The sequence below is a fragment of the Monopterus albus genome, unplaced genomic scaffold (assembly GCF_001952655.1).
Source record: "Monopterus albus unplaced genomic scaffold, M_albus_1.0 scaffold38.1, whole genome shotgun sequence".
NCBI lineage: Eukaryota > Metazoa > Chordata > Actinopteri > Synbranchiformes > Synbranchidae > Monopterus > Monopterus albus.
The window spans coordinates 1,453,215-1,475,283 of record NW_018127918.1 but is presented as its reverse complement, the minus strand read 5'-3'; the positions used below and the strand labels follow the sequence as shown (position 1 = coordinate 1,475,283).

General features: G+C 38.4%; 2 protein-coding genes and 1 non-coding gene across 7 annotated transcripts; 1 reads left to right on the top strand and 2 right to left on the bottom strand.

Annotated features, from left to right (window-relative positions):
* Positions 1 to 4,950: 4,950 nt before the first annotated feature.
* On the bottom strand, positions 4,951 to 16,445 carry rab24 (RAB24, member RAS oncogene family). 5 transcript variants are annotated; one of them, XM_020598463.1, is made up of 10 exons: positions 16,359 to 16,442; positions 14,397 to 14,487; positions 12,886 to 13,098; positions 11,828 to 11,896; positions 10,650 to 10,728; positions 9,878 to 9,945; positions 9,627 to 9,726; positions 8,983 to 9,033; positions 7,631 to 7,690; positions 4,951 to 7,169 (listed from the first exon to the last, which is right to left on the bottom strand). In XM_020598463.1, exons 3-10 carry the CDS (start codon positions 13,000 to 13,002, stop codon positions 7,099 to 7,101), a joined length of 615 nt encoding a protein of 204 aa, XP_020454119.1. In that variant the 5' UTR covers positions 13,003 to 13,098; positions 14,397 to 14,487; positions 16,359 to 16,442; the 3' UTR covers positions 4,951 to 7,098. The 5 variants fall into 5 exon arrangements, with proteins under 5 accessions (XP_020454119.1, XP_020454118.1, XP_020454120.1 ...); XM_020598462.1 differs by lacking the exon at positions 16,359 to 16,442 and adding an exon at positions 14,747 to 14,846; XM_020598464.1 differs by lacking the exon at positions 14,397 to 14,487 and having other exon boundaries at positions 16,359 to 16,445.
* Positions 16,382 to 21,496, top strand: pgrmc1 (progesterone receptor membrane component 1). Its single transcript, XM_020598466.1, has 3 exons — positions 16,382 to 16,765; positions 18,740 to 18,895; positions 19,593 to 21,496. The coding sequence occupies exons 1-3, from the start codon at positions 16,420 to 16,422 to the stop codon at positions 19,685 to 19,687; spliced, it is 597 nt and encodes a 198-aa protein (XP_020454122.1). The 5' UTR covers positions 16,382 to 16,419; the 3' UTR covers positions 19,688 to 21,496.
* Positions 21,497 to 21,821: 325 nt separating this feature from the next.
* Positions 21,822 to 21,931, bottom strand: trnal-caa (transfer RNA leucine (anticodon CAA)). Its single transcript has 2 exons — positions 21,894 to 21,931; positions 21,822 to 21,867 (listed from the first exon to the last, which is right to left on the bottom strand). It is a non-coding gene; the product is annotated as a tRNA-Leu (tRNA).
* Positions 21,932 to 22,069: the final 138 nt, after the last annotated feature.

Sequence of the window (22,069 nt, the reverse complement as noted above, 5' to 3'; positions counted from 1 at the left end):
CAACAGTGGGGAGGGAAAAACACCCTTTAATGGAAAGAAACCTCCGACAGACCCTGGCTCCTGGTGGGCAGCCCTCTGCCTGGACCAGTTAGGACGAGTGGATAGAGGAGAGAAAAGGAAAGCATCAGGAAACAACAAACAAAACAATGAACAGACAAACAGGTTAATGTGGCCGGTGACTGCTCATCAGAAACATGGGACCAGGAATACCTGCAGAAAGTAACAGAGAGAGAGAGAGGAGACGCACAGTTAATGACATGTAATGGTGTCATAAATACATGGAGAGTGAGGAGAGGGGAGGAGAGGAGCTCAGAGTAGCAATCTAGGCCTATAGCATTATAACTAGGGGAAGGCTCAGGGTCACCAGGTGATGATCAGGTGTGTGGCCTAAGTATAAGCTCATCATAAAGACTGCTTTTGATGCTGCACTGTCAGGAAAAGAGCATCAGTGCACAATTTCCCATAGGTGCAGAACTGGGTTGAGATCTGGTGACTGTGAAGGTCACAGGGTGTGATTCACATTATTTTCATACGCTCAGCTTTTACTTACTTTAATTTGTCATTCATCTGTAAGTAGATAGTTAAGTGTCACAGTTTATTTATGGATTTATTGATTTCATTTTGTCCTATTAATCACCACATATTCCCCGAGCTTGGTATACACTTGCTATGGAGACAGTTCATGGCACAGTGATTTGCACACACTGGCTGCACCTTCATACGAGAGATATGATGAAGAAGTTTATCTGGAACTGCTAGATAATCTTTGGCATTTGTAAACATATTTCTCTCTAATATACTTCTTTTTCACATTATTATTACATTAACCTCACTTGCTAGTTTATTTGGGTATTTCTCTGAGTAGTAGTTCAGGTGTCATATACAGTATGTCAGCAAATTGACCTGCAGAAACTTAATGTAGCTGGAGACCGTTGTATCATGCTAGAAGAGATGCACTGTAGCTTCCTGTCAGGGGCTAAATTCTTGAGCCCATGATTCCTGGGACATGATAACTACCAACAGAGTCACAGCAGTGCTCAGTCTACTAAACGACTCCTACTCATATACCTTTGAATCAAACAGAGACAATATTTACATTGCTGCAGTTGGACGGTGTCCTAGAAAAACAGCATCATCTGTAAATAAATCAGTGTGGTTGTGCTTTCAGACATGAAAGCTCCAATGAAACAACTTGTTGAGTTAGAGGAATATTAGTCCAGTGATGTGTAAGTGGGATTTTACTGGACACATACTGCTGAGGAAACTGCCTGCTACAACCACTTGAATCAACTTTATCCAGGATTGGTGACCTGATGCACAGGAGTTGCTGCTTCCACTAACTCCAGTCTCCCCTCCGTCTCCAGTTCTTCTTGATGCCTGATATTATTAGATGGTGCTTCAGCAGTCAAGTGTTTCAAGGTCACAAAATCTATGAAAATGTGGAAGTGCCAGGTGATCAGCTGTCTGGTGTAGCCCTCACCATATGTCCACGCAACAAGCAACTTAAGGAGACTATCACTACAATTTTGTGGTTGTTGGTGACAGATGTTGAAATAGATGCAGATTAATGGAATCATTTTTTTAGACATAGATGTGGATTGAAGCTGCCAACAGCCAGTATGAGGAAGAAATATTCTCTAGATGTGACCATTTCATGCCAAAAACAATTCCCAGACTAACCAGGATTCAGTGTTTGACTGAGAGTAGTCTTCATTTCAGGGTGTGAAAGACGCAAAGAAAGTATTTATGACATCATGGGACATTAAAACTGTCAAAGCTCCATAAGCCGGGCTGAGGCAGGTTGGACCGCACAGGCTGATGCTCCTGAAGCTGGTTGAGTGAAATGGACAACACAAAATGAGAACTCATTGTTGCCCTTGTGGTGGCTGGTGGTCTGGATGCAGAGATAGCACTTTGCTCCAGCGTGTAAGCTGTTTCTATAATATTCTGTAACGCACAAGTGATGACGAGGGAGAGTTGGGATGTTGGTGCTCACTCTCCTCGGTCTTCACTCTCCATTGAGGGGAATCACGTCTTTGACTGGGTCATGAGAATGAAGGACTCTGCCATGATGCTTGCACTTCAGTATATGTTCTTGCCATGTGTTTTGCTCTGTCTTCAAGCTTCTAATATTGTCTGTGTGTTACCTTCCAATGCCTTAGTGTGCATTTCTTCTGAGATATTTTTAAGGAGTGGTTTGGCACCTGTGAAAGCCACATTTCCCTACTAATGCCTTTTTACAGTTGCCCAAACAAGCAGTGTTTCATTCCAGTTTAATTATGACCTGTTAGAACACAGCCACTGACCTGTTTAAACAACTGCTATATAAATATATAAGAAGAAGAAGGTATAAAATAAGCACTTTGTACTGGCCTCAATCATTTTTCATTTATTGGCTACATGTGTTGCTAAAATTAAAGCCACAATGTAGATGATGTGTTCTTTTTAGCATCTGTTAAATTATCTTGATGATAAGACATTAAAAATTCTACTTGTGTGGCTTTAAATTGAATGAAATCAGATAGCTGTGTACAAATGCAATTATTTTACTACTCAGGTGCTTTTAAGTATATTAAAAGTTGATTATGTTTTTCTGCAACACAAGCCAGAATGTCAAAAGCTAATTGGCTTCACTGGATAAGTTGTTGCAAAGTGCTAACAAAATGTTAAAATGGCATATTCACATTTTAAAGACAGGTGCGGTTTTAAGATCCATTTACCTTGAAATATGGAAAGAAAGCCCCAAACACTTCATTTTCTTAGAATATATGTCACTGGACAAGTTGCTGGTAAATGTTAAAATAATCTTTGATAAATTTGGCTAAAATGACGTGGTCATATTTTGCTGTCCATTGCCATATTAAATATGCATTTGGCAGAGAATATGAACAGAGAATCACAGAAATGTTTTTCAGCATTTTGAGAAAGTGAGCCAAACGCTAATTAGCCTCACTGGATAAGAATTTGCGGAATGCTAACACAATAATCTTTTTTAATAATAATAACTCCTTTTATCAAGATGACCAGGTTAATATGCACATTTAGATTAAAATGCACAATTGTGATTTCCTTTGAACCATTTGTATAAATTGGCAAATTCCATATATAGAGAGAGAGAGAGGATTTGACTTTAGAGAGAGTTTTATTTTGTTTATAGTTTAAATCTTTAACAACTACTGATGCTTGATCCCAGGTATGATCAGTAGATAGTCAATTATTACAACTGTATGTTTTGAATAAATAGCTTTCTATTTCCAACAGAGTGGACACTAAAGTGTAATGCTGTAAAGTGTAAATATAGCCGGTCGTTGATTTCAAATGTCAAATTAAAGTAAATTACAATATTAAAAATCCAATAATGTGTCAGGGGTAGTGTATCACTATTCCCTTTAATTCTGCAGCTGAACACTGAGAGGAGATGAAGTATTGACCTGTGGAAACTTTGACCTGAGAAGCCACATGATGATAATCTATGAAATAAACTTGTAACTCAAATTAACATTTTGTTAAACCAGGTCGCTCTTGTTGAAGAGCGGCTTTCATCCATGAGAAGCATCTGTTGTTCTTGAGTGTCATCCCATTGCTGGAGGACAGCTACGGTAAGTCAGTATTTGACCTTAAATATTTAATGCTCTTCCCAGTGCAAACAGTCATTATTTAAATTTGCATTAACTACAGTTTAACACAGATTCAAGTAAATCAAGTTAAAAAAAACTGTCTAGAAGGGTTTTCTCCTTGCAATATTCGGTTTATGGTTCTTGTTTTGCTGGGTTTATGGTCCAGGACACATGGTTCATTTATGTCAGACATAACCGTGCAGTTCATAAAGAATTTAAGTGAGAAGTTGCTAAAATTTACACCATCAACACAGTTAGAAAAGTTGAGTTAGTTAAATTATCAAATGGACACATACTGCTGAATTGACAATAAAATCCTTGAACCTTGAAATGCTCCATGACAAATGAGACTGTATGATACGATCGAAAGCTCCAGAAAAGCTACTAAATGGAACTTCTGATGAGATTGTTTTCTAAACTTTATTATTAGTTGAAGACTTATTTAGTGGTCAAAATAAACCCCTTCCACCAGGTTAAAACATTGAGAGTAAAGAAATGACATTCAAACACTCATCACTAAAGATGATAGCAGAGGAAAATAAAAGAAAACAGTGACAGGCTTCTTGCAGGAAACAAGACTGATCAGGTGTTAATGTTAACGTTACCTGGACACGTGGTTTGCATTGTAAGGAACCAACACAACTTTGTGTCCCTCCAGTAGAGTGTTCTCATTTATCTTCATGGTGCCAAACCAGACACAAACACCAACAGGACCGATTATAACAATAAACTAAATTCAACCTTTGTACGTCCCATTAATATATTATAACAGCTTGATACCGAATCACACGATGGGGACCATTCCTCACACAGATGTATTAAGGGGAAAAGGTAGGAAATTTTTCGATGTCTGTGTTATAAGACCCCTCCTTGAACCTTATCATGGTGGAGGGGTTTGAGTACCCGAATGATCCTAGGTGCTATGTTGTCAGGGGCTATATGCCCCTGGTAGGGTCTCCCAAGGCAAACAGGTCCTAGGTGACAGGTCAGACTAAGAGCAGTTCAAGACCCCCTTATGAAAGGACTAAAATCAAGGACCATGACGTCGCCCGGTATGGCGCAACCGAGGCCCCACCCTGGAGCCAGGCCCGGGGTTGGGGCTCGAATGCGAACGCCTGGTGGCCAGGCCTCTTCCCACGGGGCCCGGCCAGGCTTAGCCCGAACGAGCGACATGGGGACGTCCTCCCGTGGGCCCGCCACCTGCAGGACGATCCGTAAGGGGCTGGTGCATAGTGGAAAGTTCACTCAGGTTAACCCTTTTTCTTATTCTTTTACACAAATGCAAATGGATAGTAAGCTCATATGTTACAAAGTTTAAGATCTACCAGAGCTTTCAATAAGCTTTTAATTTTACAGAACATTTTTATTTTACATCAGACTCTCTTTAACAGCATTCAATAAAAAATAGTGTGCATGAAAGTACCAAGACAACATCAACACATCAAAGTAGCAACATGGGGAAATTGAGATGGTGTCCATTTGTTTTCCACCATGTCCATCTGGTATCACAACTTAAAAGGTAATAAATTAGTGACTTCAGTCTTAAATATAGCTGTAAATATTCAGATGTGACAGCTTGTTCCATATTTCAATAGTCACTCACAGAGTTTATTCCTGTGTTGGTAAAATCTGAGAGGAACTATGACAACATTTCAGTGGATGGGGAGATTTCCTAAAATTTCTCAGAGGTCATTTTAAAAGAATAGTTCACTGCTAGGTAAGAAATGACTGAAAGATAACATGACGGTCACATTTCCATTTGTGCATGTTGCTTTTAGAATAACAAATTATAAAATTTTGAATTTAAATATAGGAAATTAACTGTCCTTCAAACTGTCTTTCAGTCACCTTAGGCCGTGTTAATAACAGAAGCAGACATTTTAGGAATCACCACCAAAAATCAGCTTTTTTTTTAAACCTTTAGACAGATTCACAGCTTGTGCTGCAAAAGATAACACACCAAATATATGTTGTACATGCTTTCAGCATGGCTGCATCATAAGTGTCCAAAATCACTCCCTAATTCACTACTCCCTAGATAATGTAAACTCAATCTCCATCTTTCAGCTGCAGAACAGTGAGCACTAAATTTATATTTCAGAAATGCACTAATCCTTTTTGCATCATCAATAACAGCTGTTAAACCACTGAACAGTAATTTATCAAAGCATTGTGGAACTGTTAGCAGAAGCTACTTTGTTCCTTGCAAAAAAGTTTGAGTGCACTATATCGTGAATAGATTCACACACTCAATTAAAATGGTGGACAGTAAATGCCGTGCACTATATAGTAAATAGGGAATGATTTCAGATTACCAGATTCCAAGCGCATAAACCTAAAATGTCTTCCAGCTTCCACACTGTGTGACTAGTGCACATGAGTATTAGTGTTACTACCTCTGGCCCCATAGACATTACACTGGGTTGACGTCACACAAATAAAAACAGCTTTTTCCTGTTACATGGTTTTAAAATTATTTATACAGAGTTTGACCTTGCTTGAATTTACCTTGGTTGCAGTTGGAGTTGTCCTGTCAACCATTTGATGGGTGTCTCTTTTATAGTGGTGGTCTATGGGGAAAAGGCTTTTTGGGCATTCTGGGGTTTTTCTGCCATACGAGTAGCCACAAGGGCAGGTTAGCAGAAAGGCTGAGTGGCAGCTCTCGTAATACAGCGATGGGTGTCACATGGCAATAGTAACGATGATTAAAGAGCCAAAACTCCAGAAAGTCCATTTTGGACACACACATAGTCCTGGTATTCGTTCATGTGTTATATCATATTTGCAAATGTTTCAAAAGAGTTAATACAACTGGCTGAGAACACAGGAACGTTTGGTGTCTTACCACATTAGTTTCACTCCATTCTTGTAGGCTTCATTGAAGATGTGCAGGCTGAGTTTCCACAACAAGGTTCTTTACAGTTGTATGTAAACAAAAATGATCTGCTGTAAACAAACTGTTTGCCACCCTGAAGCAATGCACTCACTACAACAATAAACAGCATTAGTCAGGTTTTCTCTGCCAGTCCAGGATCAGAGGGATTCCTCTTTACTATCAGCAGGTGTTTAACTCTCTCACCACCAAAGATTATCTTATAGCCACAGCTTATCTACCCACTGTGTCAACACTAAAGCTTTAGGGATATTTTTACTTCCATGTGATGGTCCAACTCAGAGCTACAGAGAAGTCACCAGCTGATATGGGGATAAAACAGGCGATAACTGGGTGAGAGATGAGACTGTTGGTTTTTAAATACCCCTCCACCCCGCTGCAGCAGTAGCATATCCTCTTTGATAAAGTCTTGCAGCCCTCAATTCTTTATGGCACAAAAGAAATAAACAAATCTAAGTATAAACTGTACTGATAGTTTTTTGTTTTTTCTCCTTTCTGTGATTTGGATACCAGATCCAGAGCGGAGTTAATGTGACACCCATCCAGCCAAAGGAAGGTGGCCATTGTTTCCCTTCCTGCTGCTCAGCATCAGTTGTTATGGCAACAGGAGTAGAAATATGGATCTTTCTTCTGGCCCAAGTTGACGCCCGTTTCCTCTGCTGGAACAGAGGAAGGCATTTTAGTATATGTTGGAAATCTTGTATTTAGCAGCTCTGGAATCAGATCCAGATGGTACATTTTCTAAAAGGTGAAAAAAAACCTGCTGAGGTTGTTCTTGATGCAAACAGCAGCAGTCGATTTACAGTAACAGAAAATGTTTGTGATGGAGATGTCTTGGCAAGGTTAATGTAAAAGGGTCAGTATGCTTGAAACAAAGTAGGTGTTCGATGACTGAACAGCAACTGAAAGCCTCACCAAACAGTTCTGCTGTCGGATGTCTGACAATTTTTTTTTTACCTTTTCAGTCTTTTCTACAGCTGAAAGCTCTTCACCCTGCCTTTGAGTGTATAAACACTTTTGTCTTTCAACATGCTGGGGCAAAATGGTGAATAAACTTTTTGGTTCAAGCATACTCTTGGCCTTTAGCAGATTACTGAGCTTTTTATTCATTAACACTCACCTGTCATGTATTGCAAGGCAGAGTTGTTGTAATCCTCAGCAACTTTCTGGAACAAGTCATCTGACAAGCAGAGGAAGAATGAAGCCTGTCAGTCTCCAACAGTTCATTCACACAAAAACTGTGCTGCATGTAAAACCTATTCAACAGCTTATTTCCAACAAATAGCCTGTTTGGTGAGGAAGCCCCCAAACTCTGCCATCATTACACTAGCTAAGCTTTCACAAGGATACATGTAAGACTGCTGTGTGCAACAGATGGGGACAAGTGTTGTTCTCATGTAGAATCTTTGACTAACTTTAGCCAACATTACAGCAGGTTACACAATGATTGTATGTTTCAGCAGGTTTTTTTTACTGTAAGAGGTGCAAACATTAGAACAATTATTCTGTTAGTTGATCAGAAAATTAATTAGCATCTTATTGATTTATTGTTAGTCTTTTGCTTTTCTTTTTTTTTTTTTAAGGAAAAATAGAAATCACAAAGTCAAGAATCACAAACTGCTACACTATTCACATCAGTTTACAAGGCTGTCATAACTCAAGATTTCCAATTAATCATCTACATTAATTTTATTCTAAAATAACTTTTTTGTGCACATTCTTTAAAAAAATTAATTTCTACACAACACACTTAGCAAATCATGCAGCTTTAAGTGAAGCACGTAGAAGTAACCACTGCATCCCCACAGCATTTAGACAGATGTGCATGTTTACTGAGAAAACCTTGAGAAATCACCCTCCTTTCTTCTGCTTCCTCTCTGTAGTCCTTTCCTGAAGAGGTCCTATATGTCTCAATTTGACCCATGTCTTACATTTTTATGTACTTCACAGAAATACTACAGAGGACCAACGGCTCCAGTATTGCCTACTTAATATTGTTGAAATGTTCACAATCTAAGAATGTTTGCTTATGTACTTCTGCTGAGAAGTGTTCTATGTACAGTACAGTATAACCTGTTAATGACACAAGATGGTACAGAAATATGACTAGGCCTCACCTAGAAAGGCTGGCACTGACTCAGGCACTTAACAGACATGACAGACATTGTCATCACATTTATGTAACAATATAAATGTCTGAATGTGGCCCAACCTTCTAACTGGACAAGCTTCAGTTGTCAGTGAGGGAATCACTGACTTTTGTCTTTCAGTTAGATTTTTTTTTCCTTGTGTTCAACTATTAAACAGTGATTTTCCTGAAGAACGAACTCTCATCTGCTATGCTGGCTCTCAGCATTATAGTTCTGAGGGAAACCCACTTGCTCAATTGACAAACTGTGAATAAATACAGCTGTATTTGACGCCAACCGCTGTGTTAAATGTTGTCTGCAGATGACTGAAGTTGTGACTCACCCACATTATTTCCCGTTTTACTGGAAGTCTCAAAATATTGCCCACCAATCTCTGTGAAATCAGACAAAATCATTTAGGTCAGATGTTAGTCAGGCTGAGACACAAAATTTGTGAAAGAGGACACAAGTTTTGTGTTGCAATTTCTTACTGATTACACACAGGTTGACAAAGGTCATAGATTTCATATAAAAAAATCCTTTAATAATGTTACATGCATGTTAATAACCTATTTCCATACTTCAGAAATCTCTATTACATAAATGGACAACCTGGTTTCTTTTTTTTCCAGGTTAAAAGAAGACATGTTAACTCAGCTTAATTTCTGCTGGAAAATACTCTTTATTTGGCCTTAAACTTAAAGGTGTGCCACATGCACACACGCATAAAAACACCAAGGAAACTAAAGTATCACACTAACTGTGGTATAGCAGGATGAAAGTAAGGTGCATACAAACGTATTGAAGAAAAGCTTACGTTGGTTAAAGGAATATAATTCACACTATAAATGCAGACAGCTTAATTAAGAATGCATGACAGCAACTTGACACGGCAGTGTACAGCAGTAACCATGTCAACCAAATACATGGGAGGCATTAAAATGAGCAGTAGAAAAGGCAGGTTTCTAACACTGAGACTACAGTTACCTTCAGCAAAGTCCTGAGCATCATGGTAGTCAATTTGGCGCAAGCTCCGATCTCCTTCAATCAGGTCGCTCTTAGTACCACACAGGTAGATCTTACATTGCTGGATTACACAGCCAAAAAAAGAAAAAAGTTACTTTGAGTGACACGTAGGTAGTATACAAGTTCAACAAGCAATGCTGACTTTTTACCTTTAATTTTTCAATTCAGCTGTATTACATGTTCCTAAGTATAGACTAGAAAAGCTCTTTTACCTCCTCACACTTTTGCAGCTCTTTCACCCAGAAACGAGCTCGCTGGAAGCTGCTGCTGTCGGTCAGATCTGAAATTCAATTAACTCAGTTAATCAGAATTGCCATACAATCCAACAATTCTCACCACTTCAATGCCATGTCCCGCATCGGGAACTGGATTGAAAACATTAGTGAAATAATATCTGCACAGAGGAGATGAACGTAAAAGATGGAAAAAAGCAGCAGACCCAAAAGAAGACACTAAATAAAACATGTCAGCAGTGTGAGTAATCCAGTGGGAAATACCATCAGCTATTTCCTAAAGTCAAAGTTCCTCAGTGTAGAACAAAGAAACATGTGGAAAAACCAGTTTAGAAAACTTGCACAGTCTTAAGATGGAAAAAACTTAACACCTGTGAACAAAATTATCATGTGATATTTACAGGTATTATTTCAAAGTTTTCTGATTTGTTTTGAGCAGATAGTCATCTGTACAAATATACTGAGAAACATTTTAGCACGATCAAGATTAAGAAGAAATTAGTGAATTCAAGGAGATTTAATTAAAAACTATGGCTCCTGTAAAGCAGTAAATTGCCCTGGAACTATATACGGTGTTGTGCTTTATTTATATTCCCCACACTCGGTTTACATTCTTTCACTGTGTTACTGAAAAGGGGCGGATAACTGAGCCATTCCTCAACCTGCTTCATCTTGTTTTCACTATCAACAGCGGTTGAGTTGTGACACCTGAAGGCTCACCACAAGAAGATTAGAAGCAGTGAAGATTTACCATAACAGACTATGGCTGCCCGGGCTCCTCTGTAGTAGATTCTGCTCATAGCTTCGTAGCGCTCCGATCCAGCGGTGTCCTGGATTAGGAAAGAGGCACAGAGGTAAGAAAGACTGAGATCCAAGTGGGATAAAAATGATATGGGAGAGAAGACCCTGCTTCCTCTTAAGCCTCTCAAGTGTAGTCATGTGTGTAATGATGAGTGTCAGTGCCTTTGTAAACTCAGATCTGATGTTACAATGGTACACAGTAAACATTCCAACAACCGCTATGCGGGTTTTAGATGCTGGGTAATCTCCACTGTGAAAAGCTCAGCAGCTCCAAGCCCATTTCCGCTCATTGCTACAGTTTAAAGTTGTGGAATCACCCACAACCGTGATTCAAATAATTCTGAATTGCTTAGTTTCTAACACATTTTTTCTTCTTCCTAAGTCTAGGTCAAGATAAAGAGCAGGTATGTAAGTAAGAAAGAAAATCAGATTCAGTGCTATATATGATAAGAGTCAAACCAGCCCCACAGCACTGCGACAGCAGCTGGCCTTAACAGATACCTTTTTCTCCAAACCACATTGTCTCTGGATAATTCATTTAAGTTCTATTCACGTTTGTTTAAAGAGTTCTCAGTTTATGTGAATGGATAGAGATAATTAGTATGTACAGTAGTGGTACTGTTGTGCACATGTAACTATACACTAATATGACTAGTGCTTGTGAATGTAACCTTTAAATCGACTCATTTGAACAAGTTTTTGCATTTAAAAATGTTTTCAATACATCCTAAATATTCTCTATAATTACTTATGTATGTTCTACTGTAAAATACATTTGGGATGCTTCTTAGTTCCAAGTAGTACACCGGATACTGCTACACTGTACTGCTGTATACTAAAGGCAGACTCTGTTTATAGGTGTTGGGGAGCACCACTACATGCAGTATAAGAAAAAATCTGTATACAACTCACCAGCTTTGATCAAGAAAGTGTGGAATAAAAACAGACATTGTCTCTGGAAATGCTGCATCAATATGATTGCTGTTTTTATAACCATCCACCCCAAGTCTTACAGTGTTTTATAACGATGCTAATCCACCAGAGTGCTCATTTCATTTTAAGGGAACTGTACAGTTTTCTCCAGTTTTCGGGTCACTGAAGTAATTCATGAAGCAGTCTCTAACTCACCCATATTCCCAGAGTAATCACTTTGTCTTCCACCTGGATCGCTTTGGCAACAAAAGCAGCACCAATAGTCTGTCAGGAAGAGAAAACAAGTGCAGCATTAGACTCTCATGGATGCAAATGTTGAGCCCCAGCAGACTGTGGGCACTCTCAGACACAGTTTTCACAGACCACAGCTTAAATGGGCACTAATGGGAAGTGGGATGCAGTAGGTTTAGACTAACACTGCCAGTGTGCATATTATTCCTTTATGTGCTCACCATGGTGTCCTATTGTAACATGGAGCTTCTGCTCAAATACTACAAATTAAGTTGTTTTCATTTCTATTTTTATTGCAGCTGGCTATGAATCATGACATATTACACAGAACTGCTAAAAGAAGGCAAGCGCATTTATTATAATCGTGCTATCATGTAGTTTTGTTAGCTGAAGTCAATTTAAAAAAATAGAAAATATAACCTTCTATCCTTCCACAAAAATGAGCAAAATTCCTGCACAGCCATCCTCTAGTTATATTAACCATAGTGAAGATGGTTCAAGCTAAGAGGTTATATTAGATTGCATTTTTAAAAGTGGATTAGCAACCTTACAATGACGACATGACTCCAGGAAGTTGCTGCACCTCACCAATAAACAGTTACAGCATCAAACCCCCGTAACATCACAACTTGCCATTCTGGTTCTGATCTAGACCACAAGTGGTAGAAGTAGTATTCTGGTCCTTTACTTAATTTAAATAAAATAATCCATAAATGCTCCTTTACCAGGAAAATCCCTGTAGTAAAAATCATACTTGAGTAAAAGTTCAAGAGTATCATCAAATAAATGCAGTTAAAGTATCAAAAATTAAATGTCAGATTTTTATAAAAATGCTTCTGTCATGATGGACCTGCTGAAACATTACTGCATCCACAGTTTCTATCACAGCCTTTAAGCAATAAGATGATCACAAACTTGAACCTTTATTACCACAACATCCCAGGGTCTAAATATAAAAATGATCCTTTTCATCCAGGCAGCAGGCCAGGAGGTAACAGCCTATGGGCTGAGCTGACACTCACGTTCTGGTATGGGCCAACAAGAAAGCGATGATGAACATATCTCTCCACCAGGCTCGTCTTCCCCACACTCTCCTTTCCTAGCATCACCACTTTGGTGTCCACGCGCATGGCACTCATAATAACGGGGTTTGGAAAAGCCAAAGACAGGACCACAGCACAGCAGTCAGGAGGTGGGAGTTAACGTACGAGGCAGCTGCTGGGCTGTTCAGTGTGCTGTGATGAAATGAGATGACACACCAGATAAGTGACAGTAATAATAAAGCAATAAACAATTTGCATTTATTAGGAAATGTGTTTTTTGAGAATAATTGTAAAACCTAACTCCATAATAACTGGGAGTGTTATAATAAGATTTCACACTTCTAACATGAAATGTTCTGAAGTGACACCAAACTGTAAAATCTTAAAAGATCACAACTTGGTCTCCTTCCAAACTGTGCATCAGGACTGATATTAAAGATTATTCTTATGCACTGATCATGTATTATTTACTGACTGTTTATAAAGTAAATGTCAAAATAATGGTATATGCTACAGATCTGCAACTCATATTTATTTTCATTATCACGCAACCTGTTAATTATTTCCTTGACTAATCATTTAGTCTATAAATTTGTTATAACAGTAACAGTCCAAAGTAGTGTCTTTATATTTGTTTTGCTCAAATAAGAGTCCAAAATCTGAAAAACATTCCATTTACAATTTCATAAAATTGAGAAAACAAGAAAATCTTTACAATCCAGAAGCTGATTTTATTTATTTTTTATTAACTTTGCTTGAAAATTACTTAAACTGGTCGACTATAAAAGCCAGATTAACTTAGTGCTGCAGCTCTATATGCCTACTATAGGTTAGTAAAATACCACTTGCTAATTTCATTGACTGAGTTAGTCATGTCAGCACTACCTTTCAATTACTTTTCCAGACTCTTCATACTTTTTATCAGTGTCTTGCTAGAAAAAAAAATCTATATTACTTGTACCTGATCTAAAAACACCCATCAATCTTAATGAAAAAAAAATCTATATTACTTGTACCTAAAAACACCCATCAATCTTAACCAATCTTCGCTAAGTCTGTCAACGACAATGATATGATAGGCTCTGGTTTGTAAGACACAGCACTGACAATGTATGAATGTTTCTTGAATATGATCAAACTCTGTTAATTACAAAGAAAAGGTCTCTGAGCAAAACTAGAAACTGTAACCGAAACCTCCTCAGTGGCTCTAGTGACAAAACTATTTGCTTTTGTCACAATAAGCTTCCAAAGTGAACCATTAGGCTTGCTGGGTTTTTTTTTTTTTTCATAAAAATGCTTTATATCATATATCTTAAAAACTATACCCAATCAGGTCTTTGAAAGATCATATTTTAATTCAGCATCTCACATTCCAAAATATCAGCGTATTATAATTAGAAAGCGTTTTTAAAGATTGTAGACTAGTGTGATCAGGGTTTGAGAGCTAGCAAAGCTAACTCCGGCGCAACACAGAGACACTGAACTCTCACCTGGTAGCTAGCTTGACTCAACAAATCTCTCAACATCTGATCCTCTCCAAGCAGCAGCCAAACCCGGGTTGGTCATCCGTGTCTACCAATCCTGTTGTAAAGTAAAGAGCATCACAACCCAGTCGCTTGTCATTTCTGCCCAGCCTTGCTAAACCGGCTGCTGTTTGGAAACTGAAAGTCGCAGCTAAGCTAGCTCGGTTACTGTTGTTGCGCAATGACTGCAGTTACAATCAAGTGGTCAGCTAATACGGTTACGTTACGGAAACAGACCGGCAAAGGCTGCCGTCGTTTCTATACAAAACTATACAAAAAAACCAGGTGGCCGACGGCTGGAGGCAGAGCTGTTTAACCTTTCTGAGAGGGAATATATCCAGCTGAGCTTTGTTTGTTTGTGTGGGAACCAAAGAGGCGATGGAGGCGGTTTCCAGGGGAAGGAAGTGGCCAAATTGCATGAAACAATCACCGGGAACCTAGATTTATTTGTTGGTTTTCTCAAATGGACTACGTTTATGCAGGCTGTTTTTATAAACGTGTAATGCACAAGTCGCCGAAAAGTACAGTCACAGTGAACAAAATTAAAATACGTAAAGAAATGACCATGAGGTAAAAACATTATTAATTACTAATAGCATATATAATAAAGAAAAGGGCTTTGGGATTTTTCTAGCCACCGTGGATTCAGATATTTTACATACAGTTTGAGCTCATTTTTCCATCTGTCCATTTGGGGCTTCAAGTATTTACATTTATTAATACATATTTTTCCTCAAAAAAATTATAATTACTAGAAAATCTTAGTTTTCTTTTTTCATACGTACAGCAGCTTTAATAGACATCACATTTGAGGTGGTGCAACAGTATATTCTTTGACTGAAGCCAGCTCTGGAATGAGAACATAAACATCTTTCACATAATCACAGTGGGAAAAGGGATGTCCCACAGTCTCAATATCCCTTTCATAGAATCCGCTGGAGTTATTATCTATTTTGCAAGAAGTGATTAGATGCCTAGATGTTGTTCAACAATTTTAACATCACTTCGTTGGCTTTAGGGTAGAACTGGATAAGGAAACTATTGTTTCCTTATTTTATTTGCCTCTTGTGTGTATTCAAGAAGACTATTTTATTTTCAGTTGGTTGGGGTAGCATTGTGTTGACAGTAGGCTATATTTCTAATATACTTGTTAGTGGATTGCTTGCTTTTCAAGTTGACATCTTTAATACAAAGTGCTCTCATGACTGATACAATATATAGAGTGCACCAAAATCTGTTGAATCATTGTTTAGAAGTGACCTGAAATGGCCTTTATTAATCTGTTGTATTCTCAGGATGCACATTTGAGATTGAATTTATTACTGAATTCTCTATAATTTATAAAGTTTCCAAAGTCAACCATCAAATGATGATCAAATGATACAGCCCATGTCCCCATTTCCATCCAAGTCTCTAAAATCTTTTTGCCCATCAGTCTGCATTCAAGTACAGACCTTGACAAAGGCTTCGTGCTGAAACACACCGGTCTTCTTATTAAACCTGCTCAAAACACTACAAGAGTGCTGGACCTTTTGTTTTCCTGTCCAATAATAAGTAGGCCAAAAGTGGGCTACTTATTATGCAATGGCACAGTTCACCTTAATGTCATAGTATTGGATTATAACTATTGATGCATTATTGTGTTCATCACATTCAGTGTTACAACTGGTGAAGGTGGAGCTAAGGTTAACTACCTTCTATGCTTATAATACTAACTACTGCTGGGTAGCTTGTGAATGTGTCACTGAGGTTCAATAAAGTGTTTATTGCAGGCTATTTTGTTTTATTAATCGGATTCTGAAAAATTACAAACCAAAGGTATCAAATAAATGTAGTAGTGTAAAAAGTACATTTGCCTCTAAATGTAGTGAAATTTACGTATGAAGTAGAAGAAAATGAAAAAAGTTATGTAAAGTACAGATAACTCACAACTGTAGGAGGAGACCATTCACCGTTTCCTGTGGCTGCAGCAGGGATTGGTTCGGGATTCATGAAGTCTAGCAGCTCCAGTGGAGACACGCACGGAGAGAGAGACGTAAACATGGCTGAGTCCGAGGGAAGTGAGACAACGTATGGTGGAATATTTCAGGAGATATTCACCTCCCCGCTTAATCTGACCCTGTTAAGCCTCTGTTTGTTCCTCCTATATAAAATCTTCCGCGGGAACAAAGGACCAGATCTCAGCGAGGTGGAAGAGCTGCTGCCCAAACTGAAAAAGAGAGATTTTACACTAGAAGAGTTGAAGCCCTACGATGGAGTTCAGAATCCAAGGATCCTCATGGCTATCAACGGAAAAGTGTTCGATGTGACCAGAGGAAAGAAGTTTTACGGGCCAGGTAAGGTCACCTGAGTTGCCCACGATGAGGTCCTGCATGGATGCGCTGATTAAAGTGTTATGAAATATAGTTTCTCGCCCTTCTCACGTTACGAACGTAACGTAACCAGCGACTGCTAGCTTGAAGCATAGCGTGGCCGTTGGTTTGTGTGAAATTGTAGGACTGACAGGACATTAATGTCAAATTTACCAAGTATAAGTGGTTGTTTGGTAATGCTATATGTTTAAGTTGACTTTTGTAACTGGAAGCTAGCGCCACACCCCCTGTACTTTGCTAGTTGGGATCTCTTTGGCTGCTGTAGCCTTGAAACCAGAGATCGTCTATGAAGAGTTGAGTTACTTCATGTGAGCTTGGCCACCGCTGCCATGTTTTCAGAAGTGCAGCTGGATACATATTGTGGCGACCCTGACCGGCCGCTGATGTTCAATCTAATCTATAGTCTGTTACTATATTGTACACAGAAAAACAATATAAACGGGACTGTCACGGTTACTTTAACGATCCTGTAGGTTTATATTTCCGTGTATTAATTATTTCAACCTCTTTTCTGAGATATATTTTGGCCTGGGGACTGTTTCTGAAAAGAAGCAGAGGTGGACGTCGCTGTTTTTATCCTGTCTCCGATTGTAACCTCTGACCAACAGCATAGTTACCTCACATGTGAACCTTTCCAGTGCACTGCTTGGTTGGATGTATTTCAGGAATTTAGCTCATTTATAATGTCCACAAGCAGCAAGTTCAATGTCTTGCTCAATGACACTGATAGCACTCAGGGCTGCTACAGATGGTTAAACTTGTAACATTTGGGAGGGTTTGAAAATTTGGGATTTGAATGGCAAAAACTGAGTTTTGATACAAATTTAAAAACTACATTTATAAGCTATCCCAAAAGTTAAATGTTATCTATTATATGTTTTTTTAAATTTTGTTCAAAGTGAAATTGTTATATTACTCTAGTTATTTATAAAACATGCAAAAACAACTCCCAAGATAGAAAACAGTTGTAAATTGGGAAATAGTTAAACAAAAATTATTGTAGGTTAGCAGGGGGAAAAAGGTAAAACAGTGATATTTTATGTTTTTCTTATTGTCGTCAAAGACCGTGAAATACCACAGACTGGCACTCAGTCTGTTCAAGATCAAAGATAAAAGATTTTTATTGTCAATTCACTCTTTGTGCAGGACATACAGAAAATCAAAATACTTTTTCTCTCTCACCTAGTATTGAATGCCATACCATTTAGGAAACTAAAATAGAATAAAAGTAGAGTAAAAATAGACTAAAAAGAACAAGACAACTAAGTCAAAGTGATTAGGATAAAACTAAATGGTACAACCTAATAGGCTGATGGCTCTGTGGGTGAGGCGGGTGTTAAAAATGTCCATGAGGGAAGGTAGAGGGGCACCAATGATCTTGCTGACTGTATTCACTATGCGTTGCAGCGTCCTTCTGCAGGAGGCAGTACAGCCTTTGTACCACACAGTGATGCAACCAGTGATGATGCTCTCAGTGGCGCCTCGATAGAAGCAGCAAATGATGGGGGGTGGGGCACTGGCTCTCCTCAGTTTGTGGAGGAAGTAGAGGCATGTTTGAGCTTTCTTGGCCAGTGATGTGGTGTTGTTGGTCCAGGAGGAGGTCCTCAGAGATGTGCACCCCCAGGAACTTGGTGCTGCTCACTCTCACCATTCCTACTAAAGATGTTGATGTTTAATTTTTGGTCACAAATATACATTTACATTTTTTTTACAAAAGGGGGCTCTGTAATTTTCTGGGCAAACATTGCTCAGACACTCGTATAACGTACGTTTGTTAGGCACCTTTTCAGTGGCAGTTAATACATTTGATGGTCTACTGTTTATGGCATTGAGTAATCAATTATTCAGTTGTTTGTAGCTCTTGTGCGCCTGCTGCCATTGTTGCTGTTGCCACTGTAGTGCATTCACCTTGCTCCCTTTGTTTTCTCTGATCTGCAGAGGGGCCATATGGAGTGTTTGGAGGCAGGGATGCATCCAGAGGTCTGGCTACCTTCTGCCTGGATAAGGAGGCCCTGAAAGATGAACACGACGACCTGTCCGACCTGAACTCCATGCAGAGGGAGAGCCTCTCTGAGTGGGAGACTCAGTTCACCTGTGAGTAGAGATGTGACTGTAGCAGAGTTTCACATGACAATAATTGTGGCCCCAAAAAAAATATCATGGTAAACGGTAGGTCTGGATATTGATGCTAATCTCTCACTTGAGTTTGATTTCTGTTTGATTTAATTTTGATTCAGTTTGATTCCTGGTGATTAATTTACTTCAGATGTTGCATTGCCCACTGTCCCAGAACAGTGGGCAATGCAGTTTCCTTGAGAAGGACACATTTCAACACAGCAAACCAAAGAGCTCAGATCAGTGTGCACAGTCTTGTTTTCGTCTGTCCCTCTTGTCAAAGTGTTCTCTAGGTCCGCTATAAATTTGCTATAGTCAGCTAACATCCTGAGTCACAGCAGTCCATAAAGTGTCATTGTTGGACACATCCAGTCCTGTTTTTGTCCATGTTCTGAATTCTTTTTAGTGTTTAATTTTAATGAGAAAAGTGTTTATAATAAACAGTGGACAGATGTACAAAGGATCAATTAGTTTGAGCTCTCTGCTTTTTGACATTTTGTAGACTGAAGGCATTGACCTAATGTAATATGAATACATTCCAGAGAACTACAAAACACAAAGACAATATCTTGTCTGTTTCCACTGAATGTAGGATCCTTCTGTGTCCTTGGACATTTGTATGAGAAGACATGTTTTTTAAAAGTGTAATGCATTTGTTTATTTTCTACCATTACAGTTAAGTATGACTACGTGGGCAAGCTTCTGAAACCAGGAGAGGAGCACACAGAGTACACAGATGACGAGGAAGGAAAAGACAAAAAGGAAAACTAGAGCATGAAACATGACCAAGAGGAGGAAAATGATAGATGCCTTAATGTTTGTTTGTAATTTGATGATGTTGCTTCCTGTTGGGGCCATTCAGTGAAAACACCTCTGTTTTCTGCATGCATTCTAGTATTCTTGGATCATCACAATCCTGAAGTTGACTTAAATCCACACGGTATATAAAGGTTTGATGGCATTACCACATTCTGATGTAGAGCTGTGTAGTGTTGGTTGAGTTTAGATGATTTACTGTAAACTTACAAATGGGTCATTAGATTGTTGTGTAGAATCGAGAGCCAGTTCCCACACTTTACAGATCTGCTGATGGTGTCCTATAGGTTGAGGCTACTCGGTCATTTAAAGAAGGAGATCAGCTTTGTCCAGCTCACCTCAGTAACAGCCTGCCAAATCGGTTCGATAATCCAGGTTGCACACTTTGTTCAAATTGCTTCTGTTTTACTGTACACATTTCTTTCATCCATAGTTTGACTCTGATTGCTTTAAAATTAATTATCTCAGGAAGTAGTTTCATTCCAAATTAAAGCTACAGTATGTAACTGCTTTATAATATTTTTAGTAGATTTATCTTAAATTGGAGACGTGAAGTCAAACACTTCTGTCACGCAGACTGCTGGAACAGCCTGGCAGCAGTGCAGAAACCATTCCCTCGTTTTGAGCAAGACCTGCCTTTCCAACCAATCAGAGAAAGCCAGAATCGGGTGAGAGTCAGTACATGAACTTGCTTCTGACAAAACAAGTAAATTCCATAGATTTGGTGAAAGAAACTAAAAAATCTGTAGCCCTCATTCATGTTTAGTGGGGGTTTTATTGTTAGCAGTTGTGGTTCATTACATTGTGCAGAGAAAATGTGCCAGAAAGTTCAAAGTACAGAGAACTATTTGTCCCAACCTTTTGGCACACAGCCACATTTGCAGTGTTTGTCATGAACAAATCGACAGGAAAGTAATGATTAAACCCCAGTTCTGCCTGAATTTGAAGGCATTTTTTTCCAAACTCAGCTAGAGAATGGAAGAAGTTATTGTTTCTAACCGCTGTTTAATAGTTAAAACTTCGACTGCCAATCGCCACACATTGCAGCACTATTTTACAGTTCAGATTAGAGTTTAGGCTAAAGAAAAAAAATTGTCTTCTGTAATTCCTGCAGATATTTTGTTTGCAAGGAAACCTTTTACTGTTGCTCACCTATATTCCTGAATCTATGTAGAAGATAATGCTTTTCTGATTGTAAAAAATATTCTGTATTAAATAATGCAATATTTTTCTTTGCCACCAGCATCCTTGTAAAAACTTGCAAGATTGGCCACTTTCTATTCAGTGAGGGAACATTTTCAGTATGCATGTACATACATTAACTAAATGTCATAAGATATATCATACTGTTAACATCTTGAATGACATTTTGATTAAATTTTAAAGTGTGAAATTGAGGCTTGTCAGGCTGTTTATAGTGTCAGTATCTTTAGAAGAATTTAATTGACTATTTTGGAACATTTTAAAGTGAAATTAAATGACTTGTTGATTCAAATAAAGATTTATTGAACAACACTATATTCCAATATAACGTGCAGTGAATTTACCAACAAATAAACTGAATCTAACTTTTCTTCAATTTAACTGATGCTTGATGAAATAACATGCTGTAGTTTACTTAAATATTCTATGTACTGTGAACTATAACAAACTGGCCTGTGTATGAAGAAGAATAAGTATAATAATACTTGCATTGTGTGTGTTGGATTTGTCACAGTTAAAGCATGAATTTTAAAATGTGCTTTAAGAGGCATCTACCACTGATTTAAAAAACATTAAAGACCAAATTGATATTAATTCACTACACATGTGCTAATAATTTTTGTTTGCTCTCACAATAAAACCTTTTGCTATATGGATGTCCGTTTGGTTGTGTTTCTGTAACATTGAATATTAAATGTAATTTACAGTATTTACAGTGAAATAATTAGAATGTTTGTCACATTATTACAGCATACCCTGTGCTAAATCCAATATATAAATTGTAATTGCACAGGTTTAGAAAAGTGTTAAAATCCCTAATTACTGCCTTTGTAGACACCTCAAGGTACAACTCAAGGTTATTTGTGACAACAATGAAAAAGGTATGTGTCAGAAGTGGGATTCGAACCCACGCCTCCATTCGGAGACCAGAAGTCCCGTTCGTACGGAAGGTTTAATCCTTGAGTCTGGCGCCTTAGACCACTCGGCCATCCTGACACGGTATACATACAGCTTTTCGTTGACCCATTTATAGGTATCACGTTAAGGGTATATTAATTTGTATTGTTGTTTGATTTGAATAACAAATAACTACTCTTCCATTGTGCGTCTCTTTCAAATGATAGTTAGGATTTT

Coding starts and splice junctions, on each gene's coding strand:
- rab24 (XM_020598464.1), bottom strand. CDS start 13,002: ATGAGTGCCATGCGCGTGGACACCAAAGTGGTGATGCTAGGAAAGGAG. Junction 9,946..10,649: donor GGCAGCCATAGTCTGTTATG/GTAAATCTTCAC, acceptor ATTGAATTTCAG/ATCTGACCGACAGCAGCAGC. Junction 7,691..8,982: donor TAAAACGGGAAATAATGTGG/GTGAGTCACAAC, acceptor TCTGCTTGTCAG/ATGACTTGTTCCAGAAAGTT.
- pgrmc1 (XM_020598466.1), top strand. CDS start 16,420: ATGAAGTCTAGCAGCTCCAGTGGAGACACGCACGGAGAGAGAGACGTA. Junction 16,766..18,739: donor AAAGAAGTTTTACGGGCCAG/GTAAGGTCACCT, acceptor TCTGATCTGCAG/AGGGGCCATATGGAGTGTTT. Junction 18,896..19,592: donor GTGGGAGACTCAGTTCACCT/GTGAGTAGAGAT, acceptor CTACCATTACAG/TTAAGTATGACTACGTGGGC.